Source organism: Phalacrocorax carbo, chromosome 4, assembly GCF_963921805.1.
Source record: "Phalacrocorax carbo chromosome 4, bPhaCar2.1, whole genome shotgun sequence".
Lineage (NCBI taxonomy): Eukaryota > Metazoa > Chordata > Aves > Suliformes > Phalacrocoracidae > Phalacrocorax > Phalacrocorax carbo.
This window is the reverse complement of record NC_087516.1, coordinates 17151854-17169443: the sequence shown is the minus strand read 5'-3', so window position 1 is coordinate 17169443 and position 17590 is coordinate 17151854. Positions and strand designations below refer to the sequence as shown.

The 17590-nt window shown below is 38.8% G+C and overlaps 1 protein-coding gene across 1 annotated transcript in view; it reads left to right on the top strand.

The window, feature by feature from the left end:
* Positions 1-17590, top strand: part of FBXL5 (F-box and leucine rich repeat protein 5) — a 37122-nt gene that overhangs the window by 623 nt on the left and 18909 nt on the right. Inside the window, exons 2-4 of the mRNA XM_064449164.1 lie at positions 13030-13245; positions 15063-15158; positions 15988-16171. Coding sequence (XP_064305234.1) covers positions 13030-13245; positions 15063-15158; positions 15988-16171 — 496 coding nt within the window. The remainder of the gene's footprint in view (positions 1-13029; positions 13246-15062; positions 15159-15987; positions 16172-17590) is intronic.

Below are 17590 nucleotides of genomic sequence, written 5' to 3'. Positions count from 1 at the left end.
GCCGGGGGGGCGGCGGGGGGGCCGGCTGCGAGCCCCGCCGCTTTTCGTTAATTAACCGGTACCAGGCGAGGCACCGGCGCTGCGCATGGGGCTCCCCGAGCCTGCCGGCGGCTGCCTGTGCGTTTGCATGCGCAGCGTGTAATCCGTGAGCAGCCTAAAGATACCCTAGGCAGGTTGTTTTACTTTAAATACATATGATTTTACTCGCGGGAAAAAGTAATTTTTATTCTTGCATCAGAGCAGTTAGTCAGCAAGGCTGATGCGTCACCTGAAAGGCAAACTTTACTGCAGCAGCTTCGAGCGTAATGGAAGGGTTTCAGGTAGATACTTCAAAGCCAGCACTCGTACTGAAAGAAGTAGTGCCTCCCATCTCGGGGCATTAATGGCTCTTTGGAGAACCAGATTGGTTAACAGGCATTTAAAAGGAGGGTGAAGTATACTGTCTCGCATGTAACTCACTTACTGCTGCCAGCGGGCTGGGGGAGTTCTAGCATCCTCCCCCTGTTTTCCACATGCCACCTTGTACTGCTCTTGGGGCTCACCAGGTCCCTTCTTGTGAGCCCGTTCAATTTGGTAATCGGGTGAAGAAAACGCGAGTCGTTTTTTGCTGGATTAGCTAACTGAACAGGCTGAGCAGAGGGTCTTGGGGGGAGGAGAAGGTGAGACCTTGTGTAATGCTGCTTTGCCTTTTATCTGTGAGTGTGTTTGCTTTATTTTTCATCTGTGGCGGCATGAACACTTGTGACGTCTTAACAGAGTGGATTTTAGGTGAAGGGAAGCAAACACCTGGGACTTTTCTGCCCCCCGACCCCCAGCAGCAGGATTGGCATATTGTTGACGGCAACGGAACAGGTTTTGTTGGAACCTCCGGATACTGTAGTCATTTGGGTTTTGTTTCTAGAGCAACATTTAGATCACTTTTATTGAGCCTCCCACAAAGTTTTGACCAAATTTACTATGACTTGATAAAACTCCCTGGGCAGGAATGGTTGGTATTCCTAAATATTGGCAAATTTGATTAAAACTATCCAGCTTGCAATGAACATAATCTCTCATTCCCTAAAAATTTTTATACAGGAGTTTGCTTGCCTCCTTTCTCTTTTGAAGAAGTGCATGTATGAATGAATGGTTCTTCTTTCTTAAAAGTACTCAATCTTTCATCTTTTAACCCTGTTTCAGAACTCAATGACTGTGCCTGGCCTATGACCTTTGTATTGCAGTAACGCTAGCTTTGCATCAGAAAAAACCCTGAACTATGTTTGACTTTCCTTCTTGTGTGATCGAGATGCTGTAATTAAATAAGACTCAAGTTCTGCTTATATGGCAATTATAACTTGTAAAGCTATGCTCTTTATAAATCTAGTTTGTCCTTGAGGGATCTTTAATTTTGTGAATTGTGTGTTACCTGCTGTTCCCCATGTTCCCTGTACGCTGTAATATAGTCGCTGTTTGTTAGCAGCTGAATTAGTAAGTTCCAACCAATGTTAGTGAGGGTGAAATGGGTCTGTCTGTGCTTTACTTTTCAGGGGAACAGCTGTAATGTTATTGATGGGTAAAGTATGTAGGTACTTAAATAATCCTTTAGGACAGAGAGGCACAGTTTATTTTGTTCTTCCAGGACTTGATGTGAGACAGAACAGTCAGTCAGTTGTTTGGTGCATTAGGAAAGTTATCCTACTCCTTTTTTTAACTGTTACTAGCAGAGATCTCACCATACGTTTGCTGCATTCTTAATTTTTTTACCTGCATTGTACACAGTGCCCTGGACTTGGATAATAAAAATAACAAATTCTGTTCAGTAAGGAAACCCACAAAGTTGTCAGATCTGTTGCCTACTCTGATGATAAGTAGATTCTTTAAGTCCTCAGAGGATGTGCCCCCCTGTAGGCAGTGGAGTGCTACAGCAGGCAGTCTTTATAGTTAAAATGCTTTTCCTAATGCCTGACGTCATCTTTGCTACAAATAGATCAGATTCTGTTTTCCTCTCTCTGCTGAACCATTCTTCGTTTTCAGAACGATTTCGTGCTGATTTGCAAATTGCAGCTGTGTCCTCCATCTTAGTTATCTGTTTTCTGGCCTAAGCAAAGCGATGCATTCTGCTTCACCATATGGGTCACGCTTTCCGTACCTCAGTGTACTTGTTGATTTTGTCAGGGCTAAACTGCTGTTCTGTAACAGTTTAAGCTATCTGACTGCCACTGTTACGACTGCATGCCTTTCTTGCTCCCATCAGCACTTGAAGTGACTCACAAAGGATCTAAGCTGGCGGCAATTTTCTTTTTTTTTCTGAAGCGGGGTACTTCTTATGCTGATGTAGTGCTGCCAGCAAGGACTGGTCAGATGAGTACTGAAGCCGATGTGAGGCAGAGGGTGGGACTGTGACAGCCAGCAACTAGATTGGCTTAAGCTACTGTGAAACCTCAGCCTAATTATGTCTGTGTTCCTGAAATCTGTTCTGCAGAACGGGACGCTGCTGGTGTTGAGTAGGGCAGATATGTTTTGGATGTGTTATTCTGCAAGCTCTTCCCCCCCCCCATCAGCAGCATGCTCACTTCGTGCTTCTCTATAATCCCATGCTTCTCTGCAGACTGGTACTCAAATTTGCTTTCATATTTGTCATTGGATTTCCATCCTGTATGTAGACACATGTACTTGTCCAAGTCAGTACGTTGGTGTCCAGTAGAGACTGTTTCTGTTGTTGCATTATGTCTTGTGTTACCTGCACTCAAAAATCTGCGACTCATATGTTACCAGCTTTCCTGCTTTCCCAGCTGTAGCTGAAAGTATTGTATCTGTCATGAGGCAGCACAGATTTCAGCTGATCCCGTACTGAAAAGTCCTGTTGTGGTTTGGCTGAAAACATTGGTAGCTGAGGCTTGAGAGCACTATTTGCAAGTGCTTGAGCTACCCTGCGATTTCCTGTAGGCAGTATTAGTTTGCTGTAAGGCAAAACAGTATCAAAAACCTTAGGGAAATCATGATCTGTAACGTGTCATCTTCCTCTTAAGTAGTTTGGTTGCCTTATCAAAAGGAAATAATCAGATTCTTTTTTCTAAACAAATCTGGGCTGGGCAATTGTTACTTCATTAGCTCTGAGATCTGGACTACTCAAGTAGCAGACTCTGGTCTAGATACACACTGCGATTAAATTTTGGCTACGCCCTTCCCCAGAGACAAGACACCTAGTACTGCTTTGTGAGGTTTCAAACTTCCTGCTGTTCTGTGAAGTTACTACAGCGGAAGAATATGTTTTCAAATCTTTGCGTTATAGAATTGCCCAGGAAATTTAGGCTGCTTTAGGAAAAGGAATAGGAAAAATAGTCATGCTCTAAATGCTGTAATGCAGTTATTGGTGATTGATGACTTGTTCTCATGTCTTCCTGTCTGCCCCTCAAAACTAGGGTGAGATTTTGTATTGTGACTGAGTGGATCTAACAACTGGCTGCCGTTGCTGGAAGGGTTAATTGTTGATTGTATCCTCAGTGCTTGTCTGGCCCCTTGATGAGAAGCTAGTTCATCTAGTGCACTGAAGTGAAAGGTGATTCAGTAAAACCGGCTTGATGAGAGGTCAAACAAGCTCCAGAACCAGGTTGACAGTATGGGAGAAGGGAACAGGACTAACCACTGCAGGAATAAACAGCTGCTTTAATAACTCAGCTTTATTGTGAAACCTTTGAGTGTTTGATCAAAAACATCTAAGGTCCTTCTTCTGTTTGCCTGACTTCAGTTTTCTGTGATCTCACCTTTCTACATAAGATCTCTGCAGTTATGCTCATGGTTCAGTAATTACTTTGGCTAGTTCTTCCAGGAAATTTGGATCAATTTTGTCCTGTTTTGCTGACTTGAATGCATTGAACTTGTATAAATATATAACTAACATTCTTCTTTTCTAGCCTGTACTTCTGATGCCTTGTTAAAAATTAATTGCCATAAATATTTTTCCTGATTAAATTCCTCATGAAGACTTGAACAAAGATGACATTTAATTTTGCTGTTGTCATCTCTGCCTTTCCTGTTAAATAGTTGACTTAAGTATCCCTTTTCTTCTTTTATCTAAGTATATATAGACTTTTTTTGCTCTTTCTCTGTGTCTTCTGTCCTTGTTTGAAGTCAAAATGTTGTTCTGTTCTACTTACCTGCAGTGATAAATTCTGGGTTGTTATTGTAGGATTTTTCAAAATTCCACATAGCTAAGAAGTTCTTCTCTTTATTTCCTAATAATGGTTTCTTTTGATAACTCCCGTGTCTGTTTAACCTTTGTGTCTATTTCAGTAGCCTTCTAGAGCGCTTCAGTTGTTTCGCTCCCTTGCAAGCTTTGGCCAGTGCTGAAGAGAACACATTTTTTTCATGTGTTAAATTTGTGATGTTCTTACAATAAAGATATTGCAGATGAACCATTTTAGGAGTGAAAATACTTCTAAATTATTGGGAATTAAGTTGAATTGATGTGGTAGAGCATTGGGCAGGAAATAAGATGACCACATTATGATTACATTTTTTAATGGCAGCAAAGGGACTGAAATCTGAAATATTAGACAAAGAAGTCTGTTTCTAAACAACAAACGTTAGTAAAGCTTTTGTTCTAATTCTGAAATCCTATATCAGTATTTTGGTTCACTGCCATTCATTTTCCACTGCTGTTTCAAATGTGTGTGATGATTTAAACATGTTATTTATCACCAATTAAGATTCTGTAGCATGAGCACTTGCCATCACCTATGTTTAGAATGATTAAACAGCTACTTAGGATGCTTAGTGTTAATAAGTCTGCAAACGATGGGCTACAGTATCACTGCAGGCAGAACATGGAAAGAAATTCCTTCCATCTTGATAGAAGGAAATTAAACCTTCTCATTAGCATCCAGAGACAGGTGGGCAATTTTCTGTCTTGCCTCTGAGTCTTTCATCAGAGACTCTACGAGCCCTCCTTCCATCTTAGTTTCTGGATGCTGAATAGTTCAGTAACTTCTTGCTATACCTATTGGGAAATCACAGCTTTGAATACATTTTCCGTGCAGAAGAATATTTTGAAGATGAATCTGTAAGTGACAAAGTTTTTCACATATCTACATTTTAAAGCAAATGCATTTTAAGTGAAGCGGCAAAGGAGGTCTGAAATGGGGGACAACTGTGATAAAACATGTTTGGAGTTTAAGTGAGGCTCTTCAGACCTGCATAGCAATTTCACTCCCTTTTTCAGGACACTTTTAGCTCTTGTTGCCACCTCAAACCTCCTCTTTGTTTCTTTATTTTTTGTCTAGCAAAACACCTATTTTTTCTTACCTAATTGACGCTTTGCCCTTTTGTCTCTCTTTTTTGCCTTCATAAGAAAAACCTGAGGGTATTTTCTTATACCAGACACAGTAGCAATGTTTCTTCCAAGTAATTGCTTAGCACCTATTTTTGCCCTTGAATTGTAGGAAAAAAGTTTTGTGTTCACCCTTCACATATTGCTCTGATCTTTTGTCCTTTCTTTCAGCCTGCTCTGGAGAGCAGTAATAACCTACCTTTGCCCTTCTCTGCTTTAAGCAACAACTTACACTCGTCTACTCTGTGGCACAAAAAAAAGGAGAAACCGATGCCTTCTGAAAAGCTAGAGACTGTAATTTAATGTGTATCAGTGTTCGTACAGGTTTTATGCAGCTATCCTAGAATATGCTTTAACTGATCAAGTAAAGTATAAGTTGTAATTCTCGAGAGACTTGGCTTTTTGCAGTTAGTGCCCAAGGTGGATTAAGCTGCAGTGGTGAATTTTTCCAGTGCCTGCCGTCGGTTGTGTTAGGAAATTGCAGAGACTGGTGCAGAAGTGCAAAAGCATTTTTTAATGTTGTGAGTTACTGCAGTGGGAGAGTGGAGAGGAGCCTTGGGGCAGTTGTTACTTCACTCCTGGGACTTTAGATGCCTCCTGACAGAAGGCCAAAAGGCCAGGTCTTAGCGGGAACGTATCTGTGTGAGGATGTAAGGCAGGAAAGAAGTCTTCTATGGCATCTAGAGCGAATATGAGAAATGCTGTGACAGATACCTAAGTAATGGCATCATTGCAAGTGTTCATTGTGCTTTCATTTGAGGCCCTTGCATTTCATATCTCTACTAGATTTTTTCTTAAGTATTTTGTTGGGTTCATCTCTGCAGACCCAGTGACAGCCTGTGTCCCTTCATCCCTGGTAGTCTTCTACTTGTGGAAGCCATATGCTGGAGGAAGCTCAGCTGGTTTTACCAGTGCTTCCTGAGCTGTGCGTTCTGCTATGGTCCCCAAGGGGGTCTGACACTTATAGTAACTGCATCAGTGAAAATCTTGGTGCAGTCAGCCCTGTATTGTTATTTATGTCTTTTTGTGAAGAGCCCTTCATGATTAAAAATCTGATCTACAGGTGTTCATTAGACAAAATTGCAAACATAGTGCAAGAGAGTGATATACAAGACCAAAATCAAAATTAAAATAGCATTTTGTTTCCACCTCCACTGTGCTCTTATGCTTGGCATTTATCAGCTTCACTTCAGCCTTTTAAAATATAGAGTACATGATTTTACCTGCCCTGTTGCCTGTGCTCTTTGAAAACCAAATCATTTTGTATGCCTTAATCTTTTGAGTTAATATAGTGGTTGTTGTTTGTTTTTTTGGGGGTATTTTTTCCTCTTTTTGAAAGGCTATTTCAAGATTTTTAGTTAAGCTGCAACACAGTTGATGAGATTACTTAGAGGACAGGATTATATCGAGAAGAAAACAGACGGGCACTTGAAAGTTTTGGAGTTCTTGTTGAGTTCTGCCAGATCCTGTCCTGCCTGCCAGCCTTGCTAATTACTATTATTTTGGGTTGACCCACAGCCAACAAAAGCACCCAGGATAGAAAATCTGTATTACTCCTCTGGTTTAAGGCTTCATACATCGGAACTGGAGCATGAAGTAATTTAGCTAACTCTCTCACTGTTCACCTTTACATAAAGATAAACCAAAGGAGCAGGTGGCACTGAGAGGCGTCATCCTTTTTGCTAGGCTGTCTCTGCACTGTAGTTCTTCCTTGGGGACAGTATAAACTGAGCTTCTTGTTGTGGATTCCTAAGTAAGACATGGCATGTAACTGGGTGTCACTGCATGCTGTCTGTCAGACTAGTGCACTGACCAGGAGGAAAACAAGCACACTGAAAAGGCACGCCTTACTGGATCTCTACACCAAATGGGCTTATCTTGCAGCTGCAAAATTGCTGGAGCATGTTCTAGGGAAGTGGTAGGAATGTACAGCTGGAAGTAGGGGCAGGGCTACTGCTTCTGGGTGTTTCTTCCTCCTTCCCTGCCCCCTAATAAACTGCAGATTAAGTATAACATGAAACTGCATGCTCTTGGTGTTGACACAGGCACACCTTTTTATGGTCTTTGTCCCTCTCTTTTCTTGCTCATAAAATTGAGATAATATCTCTGCAGAGTCCAAGTTCCTGTCCTTTGAATTTTAGTGCTATTGCATATGTGAAGTGGTAGTAACCTAAAAATGTAAGACAGAAAAGCTGTAGTTGACTAATAATGCCATGCTGCTTTTTTCTTTTTTCCTGGTGCTATTCTAAAAATGTTACTTTTTTTTTTTTAATCTCAGTGGTCACAGAATCACAGAATGGCAGGGGTTGGAAGGGACCTCTAGGAGATGATCTTGTCCAACCCCCCTGCTTGAGCAGGGGGCACAGGACCGTGTCCAGGTGGGTTTTGAATGTCTCCAGGGAAGGAGACTCCAGAGCCTCCCTGGGAAGCCTGTGCCACTGCTCCGGCACCCTCACAGGAAAGGAGTTTTTCTTCTGTTCTGGTTGAACTTCCTGTGTTCCAGCTTGTGCCCATTGCCCCTTGTCCTGTTGTTGAGCAAGCTGGCATTGGTCTGCCAGCTCCATAATGAAAAAGATTTTACTACTTTTTTAATGAGTTTTAAATCTGCCAAGTTAACTAGTGGTAGAAATCTAGTCTGCATTGATCATCAAGCATACTATATCTTTATTAGACCTCCAGTAGCAATCAGCTGTTTGTATAGGTCTTAATGAGCACAGTGGTTACACATGGAAAGCAGAATATATAGGAATGACCTATCAAAAACATTACTTGTGATACATGAAAAGGAAGAAAAATTGCCTTAATTGTTTTTTAGATTCTAGACTGATTTTGTTAGGGTTAGTGGTTGTTCGAAATAGGGAAACCCTTTCATTTGAAATAAAGCAGTTTGTGAATTTGTAGCCACTTTTAAATTCTTTAACCTTGAGTAATTATTCCATTTAAATTTGTGAAACCTTTGGTCAGAGTGGAAAAAATAAATTTTCCCTTTCCTGTTCTCTTTCCTTATATTTTATTGTTTTCCAGCTTGTGGTTGGGAGTAAACAGATAGTTGCAACTGGGAAAGTTAGCACATAGCGTAGGCTTTGCTTACTGCTGTGCTAGTCTGATAAGAGCAGCGTACTTTTTCTTTATTTCTGTTTGCTGCTTTCTCCTTGCCGGTTAATAGTATGTGTCGATGTTTGTAAGGAAGAAACAAACGTTTTCCACTCATTAAATGTATTTTTGGCATAGATACTATGAAATAAGTTATTTCCATTTACTCACTGTAAACTAGCATTTCTGGAAAATTAATTTTCTTCTTCTAGGAAAACATTTTTCTATATTGGCATGTATACAAAACACTTCCAGAAACCAAGTAATACTGTATTTTGTTCGGTGATTTGATTAGCAGTCTTGAGCTTTCTTATTTATTCACAAGGTTTTGGATAGAAATACCTCTGGCTTTATCTGACAGAAAGCTTCATTTTTCGTAATGAAAGCACTAAAGCCACAAAGGAGATGAAAGAACTGAATGTAGAATTACCTTCAGCTGAGCGTCATGAACATGAAGCGTGGTATAAATAGCAATTACTGTTAATCTTCCTGGTATTGTCAGCTTGTTCTTGAAGCACAAAAATTAAATAATAACTTACAGTAAGGAAGGGTGTTTGTCTGCTACATCTCTGTACACTCACCTTAACCATGTTAATGGCTCTGTTATAGTCCAGTAAAGTTGAGCACTCACTGAACACCAGTATGTGATTGTCGGAGTTACAAAGATATTTTTTCTTAAGCATAGCTATTCTTTAATTGCATAATTTGAGGTTTAAAAAAAAGATATCAAGTGATTTCTTAATTCAGAGTTACTATTTTTTCCTGCAAAGGAAGGATGAAATTACGTGATCTTGAATCAATGGCAGAAAACTTCTAAGATCTACGTCTTAATAATCCTAATACTAGTTTACACATTGCTTTCAGCCTCAAGGGGGGAAAACCCCCAATATTTCTGTTTTTTATTTCGTGATTTTAAGTATTGTATACTGCAAAACCCCTAAGTTAAATACCAGTTAAGTACGAAGAACTTCAGAGGAGAACAGCAGTCTTAGGTTAGTATGACTATCTCCTTTTCATGCTGTTCCTTGGAAGAGATTCGGTATATTTTGTGAACTAGTGCTTTGCTTCACTGCGGGCACCACAGCAGCCTTTGGATTATTGATGTGCCTTCCACAGTTCATGTGAAATAAAGTTGATGTATGGTGTGGGTGTAGTTTTTTTTTGTGGTGTGGTTTGGTTGGGGTGTTCTGATTTTTTTTTTTGTAAGGGCTTAATAAATAAAGTTAATATTGAGTTTAACAGCTCTTGGCTACTTCTAAAGTATGCCTGCATCAGCCAAAGGCCTCTGAAGTGTTTCAGACAGAATTTGCAATGCAGTTGACTGTCTGTTGTTTGGCCTGTTGCTCAGGCTGTTTGGATTATGTAGAATTCTTAAATTTCATGAGGCTTCAGGAGGCAGCATCACTCTTGTGGTATGGCTCCTCAATTCGAGTTTGCATTCCAAACACAAAAGCCATTGTGCTGTAGCTTACAGTTGTTTAAATCTAATGTCTTAAAAAGTCCAGAAAGCTCCCAGGTATCTCTTAACACCTGTGGCTGTGATAATCGGATTAGTGCGGTGTACTTTAAGCCTGCTTGGGGATCACATGTGCACTGTGCTTTATATTTTTGACTAGTCAGCAAATATCCTTAATGCAATCCATTTCCTCCCCCTCACTATTCTCTTGGGATTCTCCGTCTGAGTTTTTGGGGTGGTGGTTTTCTTTCTGCACTACTGAACTCCTGCATTAGTTTTTCTTGTGTAGACCTGGTGAAAAGTGGACCTTGGAGTATAGCAGCTGCTGTCTGCTAATAGTCTTGGTTCCCCCCTTGTAAGACTTATCAGTCCTGGTAATGAAATTACAGATCTGACCGAGTGACTTTGTTGCTAGGCTACCTATCCTCTGAAAAGCCAGTTTTCCTCAGCTTCGGCTGACCTTTTTAATGTACCTGATTGCTGATTCAAGTACAGTCATTAAACTTCAATATCCTCTCCATAGTTCCTAATCTCTTGGATATCTGCTGGAAGCCTTAGTAGCAGATGTGAATATGCAAGCATTTCATGTTACAGTAGCTTCTATAACAATACATTTATAACAGGAATTCTTAAATTAGGTGCACAAATTTATTCCAGATATGTGGATGGTAATAGGTAGGTTCAACAGAAGTGTGAGTCCTGAAAAGGTTTTGAGTCAGAAGGATGAGAAGATGGTATTTTGTATGCTGGGCATTTGGGAGCAAATGGGGTTCTTGGGAAAAAGGGTCTTTGGGGACTGACTTCAGGTATTGTAGATCCTTACAGGTAAGAAGGAACCAATTTTGAGGTAGTCCTTGATCAAGAGAAATACTACATCAGAAATCAAACTTCACAATTATTGAGGTCTGAATCACAAATGGCTGGAGGTGAGGAGGCTATCTTGAAGATGTATTTCTGCACCCAACTCTTGTGCTTGTTCAGACTTCTGCTTTTCAGTGTGTAAAGTCTAGCCTGTAGCTTTGTGTAGTACCACTGCTCTGTATATTACATCCTCTGAGCTTAGCAGAGGATAGAAAAGGTCTTCAAAGCCAAGATCTTTTCCCATTCGTGATACATGCATAACAATGCATGCTTCAAATCCTAATGCAGTGCATCACTAACACACATCATGTTTTTCTGACCTGTCAGTAGTTGGTCTAAAAGATACTGGGGGAAAAAAAACCCCAACCCTTAACTTTGCCCTATTTTCTGTCTCCATTGAGGTTAAGTAAATGTGGGTTTTTCCCATAGTGATAGTAATTTTGCTCAGATGTACACCATGTAATATACAGGAGGCCCAGCTGAGTTGGAGTTGCGTAAGGACTTGGCAGATGCCCAGTGTGTTTCGTTTGCATTGCTGGTGATTGCCAGGAAGTGGCAATGCAATGTCAGAATGAATAAGTGCATTTGGGCTTTTTAAATGATAGAAGTTTTAGATCTCTCAATTTATGGTTATTTTTGATATATATGTTCATACATAAAACTTACATATGTCTCAGATTCCCGTTTCTAGTAAAACACTTAGATTCCAGAATCTTTATAAAATAAAACTCTTCTGAATACTCCAGTGGCTTGTTTTCTGAATTAAATTAAAATATTTATATTTTTAGAATGCTTGCTCTTGTATGTTGCTGTAGGCTAGGATTCTTGAAGCTGCACGTGGAATAAAACATAAGAATGGAAATAAAAATTTTCTACATTCACCAAAGGAAAATACAGTTTTAAAACACGTTACTAATGGTGACAGTACACGTGTAAAAATAGCACTACTGTCTTACCTAGAACTTTGTGTTGTCTCAATTTGTTGGTTCTCAGTCCTTTAGGAACCTTTTCTAACAGCTAGTATAGTTTGTGTCCACTTGGTGGGACTCGGTGTTCCTTCTGGCTAATGATGTCCCTAAAGGTAGGCTCAGGGTGCTATGATAATGGCTTCTTGGTAAGGACTAAAATGTAGATCTGGGGAAGTGGCTATGCCTTTTAGTTACCTGCCAGGGTGTGGAGAGTGCCTTGATTTCTACCAGGAAATCTTTCTACATTTGTTTACCACAAGGTTTCACAAGATTGGTTTATGTTCCTTAAAAACAACTTCGACTTTACAGGCGTCTTAAAGCTAATGCTATAACTGCATTGTTCTCTCAAGGATGACTTTCCTTTAAAAAGTTATCATACTATGCTGTTTTCTTAAGCTCTGTTCATCCACGTGGGATGAGGCAGTTCCCTTCAGAAATTGTGTGATTAAATGTAACGCACATTATTGCATATATTATGCTTTGTTAAACTTCTGTAGTTCTTATTCATTCCTTGTGATATTTCTAAAATCCATAGCTTCATTTTTTTGTTCTTCAGAGCCTGGGATGGGAAATGCAGTTACATAGTTGCCGTTGGAAAACAGAATTGTGCAATTAAATTCCTTGGTTTACTTAAACATCATTCACAAACCACAACACTGTAAAACTGTTCTGTTAACTTATTTTGGGGAGTTAACAGAATTTGAGTGTGAATGTTTCCTCTTACAGTTCATTAAAACAGTAAGCCATATGTGAAATGACCATGCATGAGTTTTTGGAAGTTGTAAAACAAGTTTGAGGTTTTTATGTAGAATTTGTGTTGGTTCCTGTTAACAAATAAAAATCAAGTGGCAAGTCGGTCATGAAGGTTAAAATAATAATGAATTCTGTGAAAAAATTCAAAAGTCATTAATAGGGATATTATATAAATGTTTGTTAATCCCTAGTATTCAAATGCCAATATTAATTCTGCCCACTTCTGGAAGAAGTTGTATTAAATTTATTTTAATGCATGAATTAGACAAATTACAGGAAAGTTACTATTCAGATAGAAGACGTGTATGTATATACCTATCTATGCACTTGAATCTTTTTGATTTTTATCTGTGGTGCTTGAAGATTGGAATTAAAAGCATTCATTACTCTCATTTTTGATGTCTTTGAATTTGTTCAAATTGCAAATTCATTTTTTATTTTCGCCAGTTTTCTTTATAAAACTGAAGGTTTTCAGCTTTTTATAAGTAATGGGAGCAATGAATAACAGGAGCCTAATACCTGTTCTAAGGATTTAACTTGACCTTGACATGATTTTAATTGATTTTTTTATGAGCTTTTCTTTCTTCTAGCTTTCCAAGACCAACTTCTCCAACAACAATGATTTTCGGGCTCTTCTGCAATCACTTTATGCCACATTCAAAGAATTTAAAATGCATGAGCAGATTGAAAATGAGTGTATCATTGGTTTGCTTCAGCAACGTAGCCGGACAGTGTACAATGTGCACTCGGACAACAAACTCTCAGAGATGCTTAGCCTCTTTGAGAAAGGGTTAAAGAATGTAAAGGTAAGTACACTATAAGAAGGACTTGCGTCCTAAGGAAAACATGCTGTGATTACATATTAGTGTGCCTCAACTCTTCTTAATACTCTCTACAAATAAACTAATGAGGAAGAAGAAACATTTGTGGTTTCTTGATACAGTAGTGAAAACTCTCCAGTCCAGAACACAAATTCTTTTGTCATTCCTCACAGTTACTAAATTTCTAGTAAAAATTCTTTTCAGAGGTGTATTTTGTGACATAAGTCCATCACTGCGTAATCAGAGGTGTTTTGGAGAGAGAACATGAAAGTTTCAAGTACAAAGACTCCTCTGCTAATTGGTTAGAACACTTTCTGACTATAGAAATAATGTTTCTTATTAATTTGTTTAGGAAACCCTGAGTATCTATTTTTTTTGTGGCACATAGGATTGTATTATTGTCACAAATGGGGATGATTACTGGACTTAAAAAAAAGGCATTGTTTTATTCTGTTAGTGAGTCATGTACTCCTTCCAGTAATCTGTTGCTTAGTAATGCTGTTAATGTTCCAGTCCTCAAGAAACTCTAGATGTTATTTCTCCAGCTGGCTTTTCCATGACTTAAAGTTGTTAAATTCTTCTCCAGTAGAATCCTACTTGAATGCTGTTGTGTCTTTCCTCTGGGGTACCCAACTCAACTCCCCCTTCCTGCACTCTAAAAACTATAGTCCCCAGTAATAATTTTTCATGCCATATTATATTTCTAGTACATATGGTCCTTATTTTCAGTAAGAAGAATATTAAATATGCAGTTAATTGGTTTCATCTTACTATCTAAAGCGCATTTGGACCTGGGAATCCTGTAAATATTTTTTTTTTCCCTGTGCATAGTAAACCTTAAAATTTGTCTTAAGTTTTTTCCATTAATGAATCAGAAAATGAAGGAGAAGGGAAATCTAACACTTGGCTTTGTGCTGTAGCTTCTCTGATAGGACGCTGGTGTTAGTCTGTTACTTGACTACTTAAGTGTGGAAAAACAGATTCTTTAGCTCTCTTCAGATAGGTTAACTGTAATTTTTTTTGTGATTGTGGTTAGTTCAATTTAAACTGATCACTTAAGCTTTTTTTCCATAATAGTCAGGATTTCTTGATGTTTGTGATGTAGAAGTTTGGAAAAAAAAAAAACAACTTAGAACATTTACTGTAAGAGCTGTGAGGAACTTCAGTATGTTGCAATTAATGGGCAGACTTCAGAACCAGCTGCTTATTACTGGCACAGAGAACAAACTAACAGATTGATAGCTGAAGTTGGTCTGATTAACATATGAGAGTCAGTTACTTTAAGAGTTCTTTCCATTTCCAAAGTAAATATCTATAAAGCATGTCCAGCTGTAAATCCTGATTGTAATTTGGAAGCTAGAATTGTAGAATAACTAATGTAGAATTTATGCAGTTAAAAGATGAAGTGAACTGCTGTATCCTAGGATAATTCTTACGCAAAGCATGCAAATACTTGGATTACTCTTATTACTTTGAACTTTGCGTGAGACTATAGATTGGTAGACTTCAGTCTTTGCTCCAAAGTAAAGATGTGATTAGACAAGTTAGTTCATATCTGGTAACAGAATCAGGAAGGAAGGGAATACTTTGTTCTGTCTAGTAACAGGCCAATACAGACTGTCAGCTTGTCGTGAAACTTTGTAAGCGAACACATTCTTACCATGAAATAGAGCAAGCATGCTGCATGCATGGGGAAGACATAATGGGCTTTTCTTTGAAACACTGGCTTATTTAACAGTTCAACCCTTGAGTGAATGGACAAGATTAGATAATAAATAAATAAATCTTTGCTTTCTTTTCAGAACGAATATGAACAGCTGAACTATGCGAAACAGCTGAAGGAGAGATTGGAAGCCTTTACCAGGGATTTCCTTCCTCATATGAAAGAGGAAGAGGAGGTGGGTAAAAATCTTCCTCAAATATTATGCTGATCATCTTTGGGGTTTGGAATGACTGAATAGATACAAAGGGCTTAGAGGTTCTTTTTTTTTTTTTTTCCACAGTTCTCTGTTTTTATTACTATGCCAATTTGCATGCAGGACTGTGGTGTCATTGTTCTGTTCTCTGACTGCAGAGTGACACATTCTGAAGCAGTCACTATATTGAACATTTATGATGAAATTCTTGCCCTTTAAAAAAATTTATAACAAAAGTCCACTGGGGCTGGGATTTGTTTGCAGCAGGTAGTCATTTAAGGGGATGTGTAGTAAAACTTAAAGGAAAAAAAAAGTCCTGCAAATCAGTGCTTCATGACTCAAGCTGACACTCCCAAACAGCCTCTGACCTACATTTGAAACATAGACTAGTACTGCCAGTCTGATGATTTATGGGTTTCCAAAAACTGGGAGGCATCTTCTGGAGAGAGTAAATCTTCCAAAGTCTGTCCAAGAGAAATCTTTTCTCATGTTTTTTTTCCTTGCCTCTTTGCCTTCCATGTGAGTACCTCAATAAGTTATAGAGTTTAAGCAACTTTAATCACTTCCCTTTTCTGCTGGGGAAAACGGTTAAAACAGCTAAAACAGCTTGCCTGAGACTATGCAGTGATCCATGGGAAGCAGAGGACTGGAACTCAAAACTTCCATGATCTTGTCCTTAGGTTTACTTAATGTATGACATGTTATACTTGGAGAGAATTTGAAACAGGAAATTCTGTGTTGGTAGGCCTGTGTTGCATTATCGACTATCTCTGTCAACACCAGACATTTTTTTGTTCCCCTTTTGCTTTAGGTTTTTCAGCCAATGTTGATGGAATACTTTACTTACGAAGAATTGAAAGATATTAAGAAGAAAGTAATTGCACAGCACTGCTCACAAAAGGAGGCTGCAGAATTCAGAGGTCTCAGTAAGTGGAATCAAGCAGAAGAGCTTCAGAAGGTCTTTAAGTATTCTGTGGATGAGAAGGCAGATCGAGGTGAAGCATCTAATTAAAGTTAAAGTAATTTTTGGACTGCAATTTTTATCTAAAAAGCTGCACCGGTGACACACCTAAAGTTATGTACTGGCAGATAAGATAGTTTTTATAAAATGGGAATTTCTTCAAACTACTTTTGAAACTTCAGGGACTTCACTGTTTGATACAGGCTTCTTGGCAGGGTGTAATGTAGATACTACTTCACTGTTTGCCTGTTCTCAACCTTCTTCCTCTCCCTTCCCTCCCTTGGTAATAGTTGATATAATAAAAAAAAATTTAATTAATTCTAATTTCATACTTCCATTGAGATTATATTTTATATTTGCAGATCTTGAATTTAATTCTTGGTTTTTAGGACTGTTTGGTAAGCTTTTCTGTTGATGGTTTAGTAACACAGAATAGTTAGCCAATTGACAATATTACAAATTAAAAGCATCTCACCTTCCCCAACTCCACTGCCTAACTTCCCTGGGCCTCTCAGGAATCAGAGAGGAAGAAACTGTGTCTGTGGAGTGATGCAAGGGTATGAATCCATGCCGCGTGTCAGTAGGTCAGATGAAATGTGCCTTCTGGAAGTAGATATTTAGTTTGTGTTCTTCTCTAACTAGCTTTCCTGATGAATAAATGGGTAACTACTAAAGTGCAGTTCAGGCTTGTTTTATGACTGTTGGAGCAGCTGACTTTGTCCGTGTTTGCAGTTTTCACTCTTAACTAATGACGGGTTGATGCCCCAAAGAAGGGGAATTACCGTATGAAAAGTGTAATAGTGGGTGTTAGCCTGATAAATAGAGCAAGCCCTCATGAATTGGCTTTGTGGTGTTGATAAGATGTGGTGCTCTTATTAGAAGAACTTGAAAAACTACTCTGTAATCAGATTTTTTTTTTTTATGAAACTTGACTTCTATGAACTGAACTGGTCGTTTTCTGCCCTCCAGGTGAAACCTTCAAAAAAGATCATGGCCCATGGTGTGAAATACTGTTGAGTCTGAACAGATGAACTTGACAGAAGTAGCCTTATGGCATTATTTGTTGTTAAGTCTAGCTGGAATAGCAGTTTTGGGAGAGTGATAATTCTGCAATGGTTGTGTTCTAGACTTTAGGGAGAAGAAAGTATGTGTCCTGCCTCCTTTTTTTTTTTTTAAAAAAAAAGGAAGAAAATAATGCAGCTTGAGGTCCTGCATAGTTCTAACTGCATTTTAGTGTAGTTACTACATTTACAGTGTGCATGGTTTAGTGAGTTTGCTGCATTCTCTGTTGTTTGCCTGCAGCGACTTGCCAGGTATACAAATATATTGATTTATCAAGTGAAACTGTATCTAATTATATTTTTTTGAAATAGCAAGAGACTATCACACAGTAAAGTTTACGTTATGGTTGCTTCTGGAGCTTCTTTGTGAAAGGAAACCTGATCTATGTCTC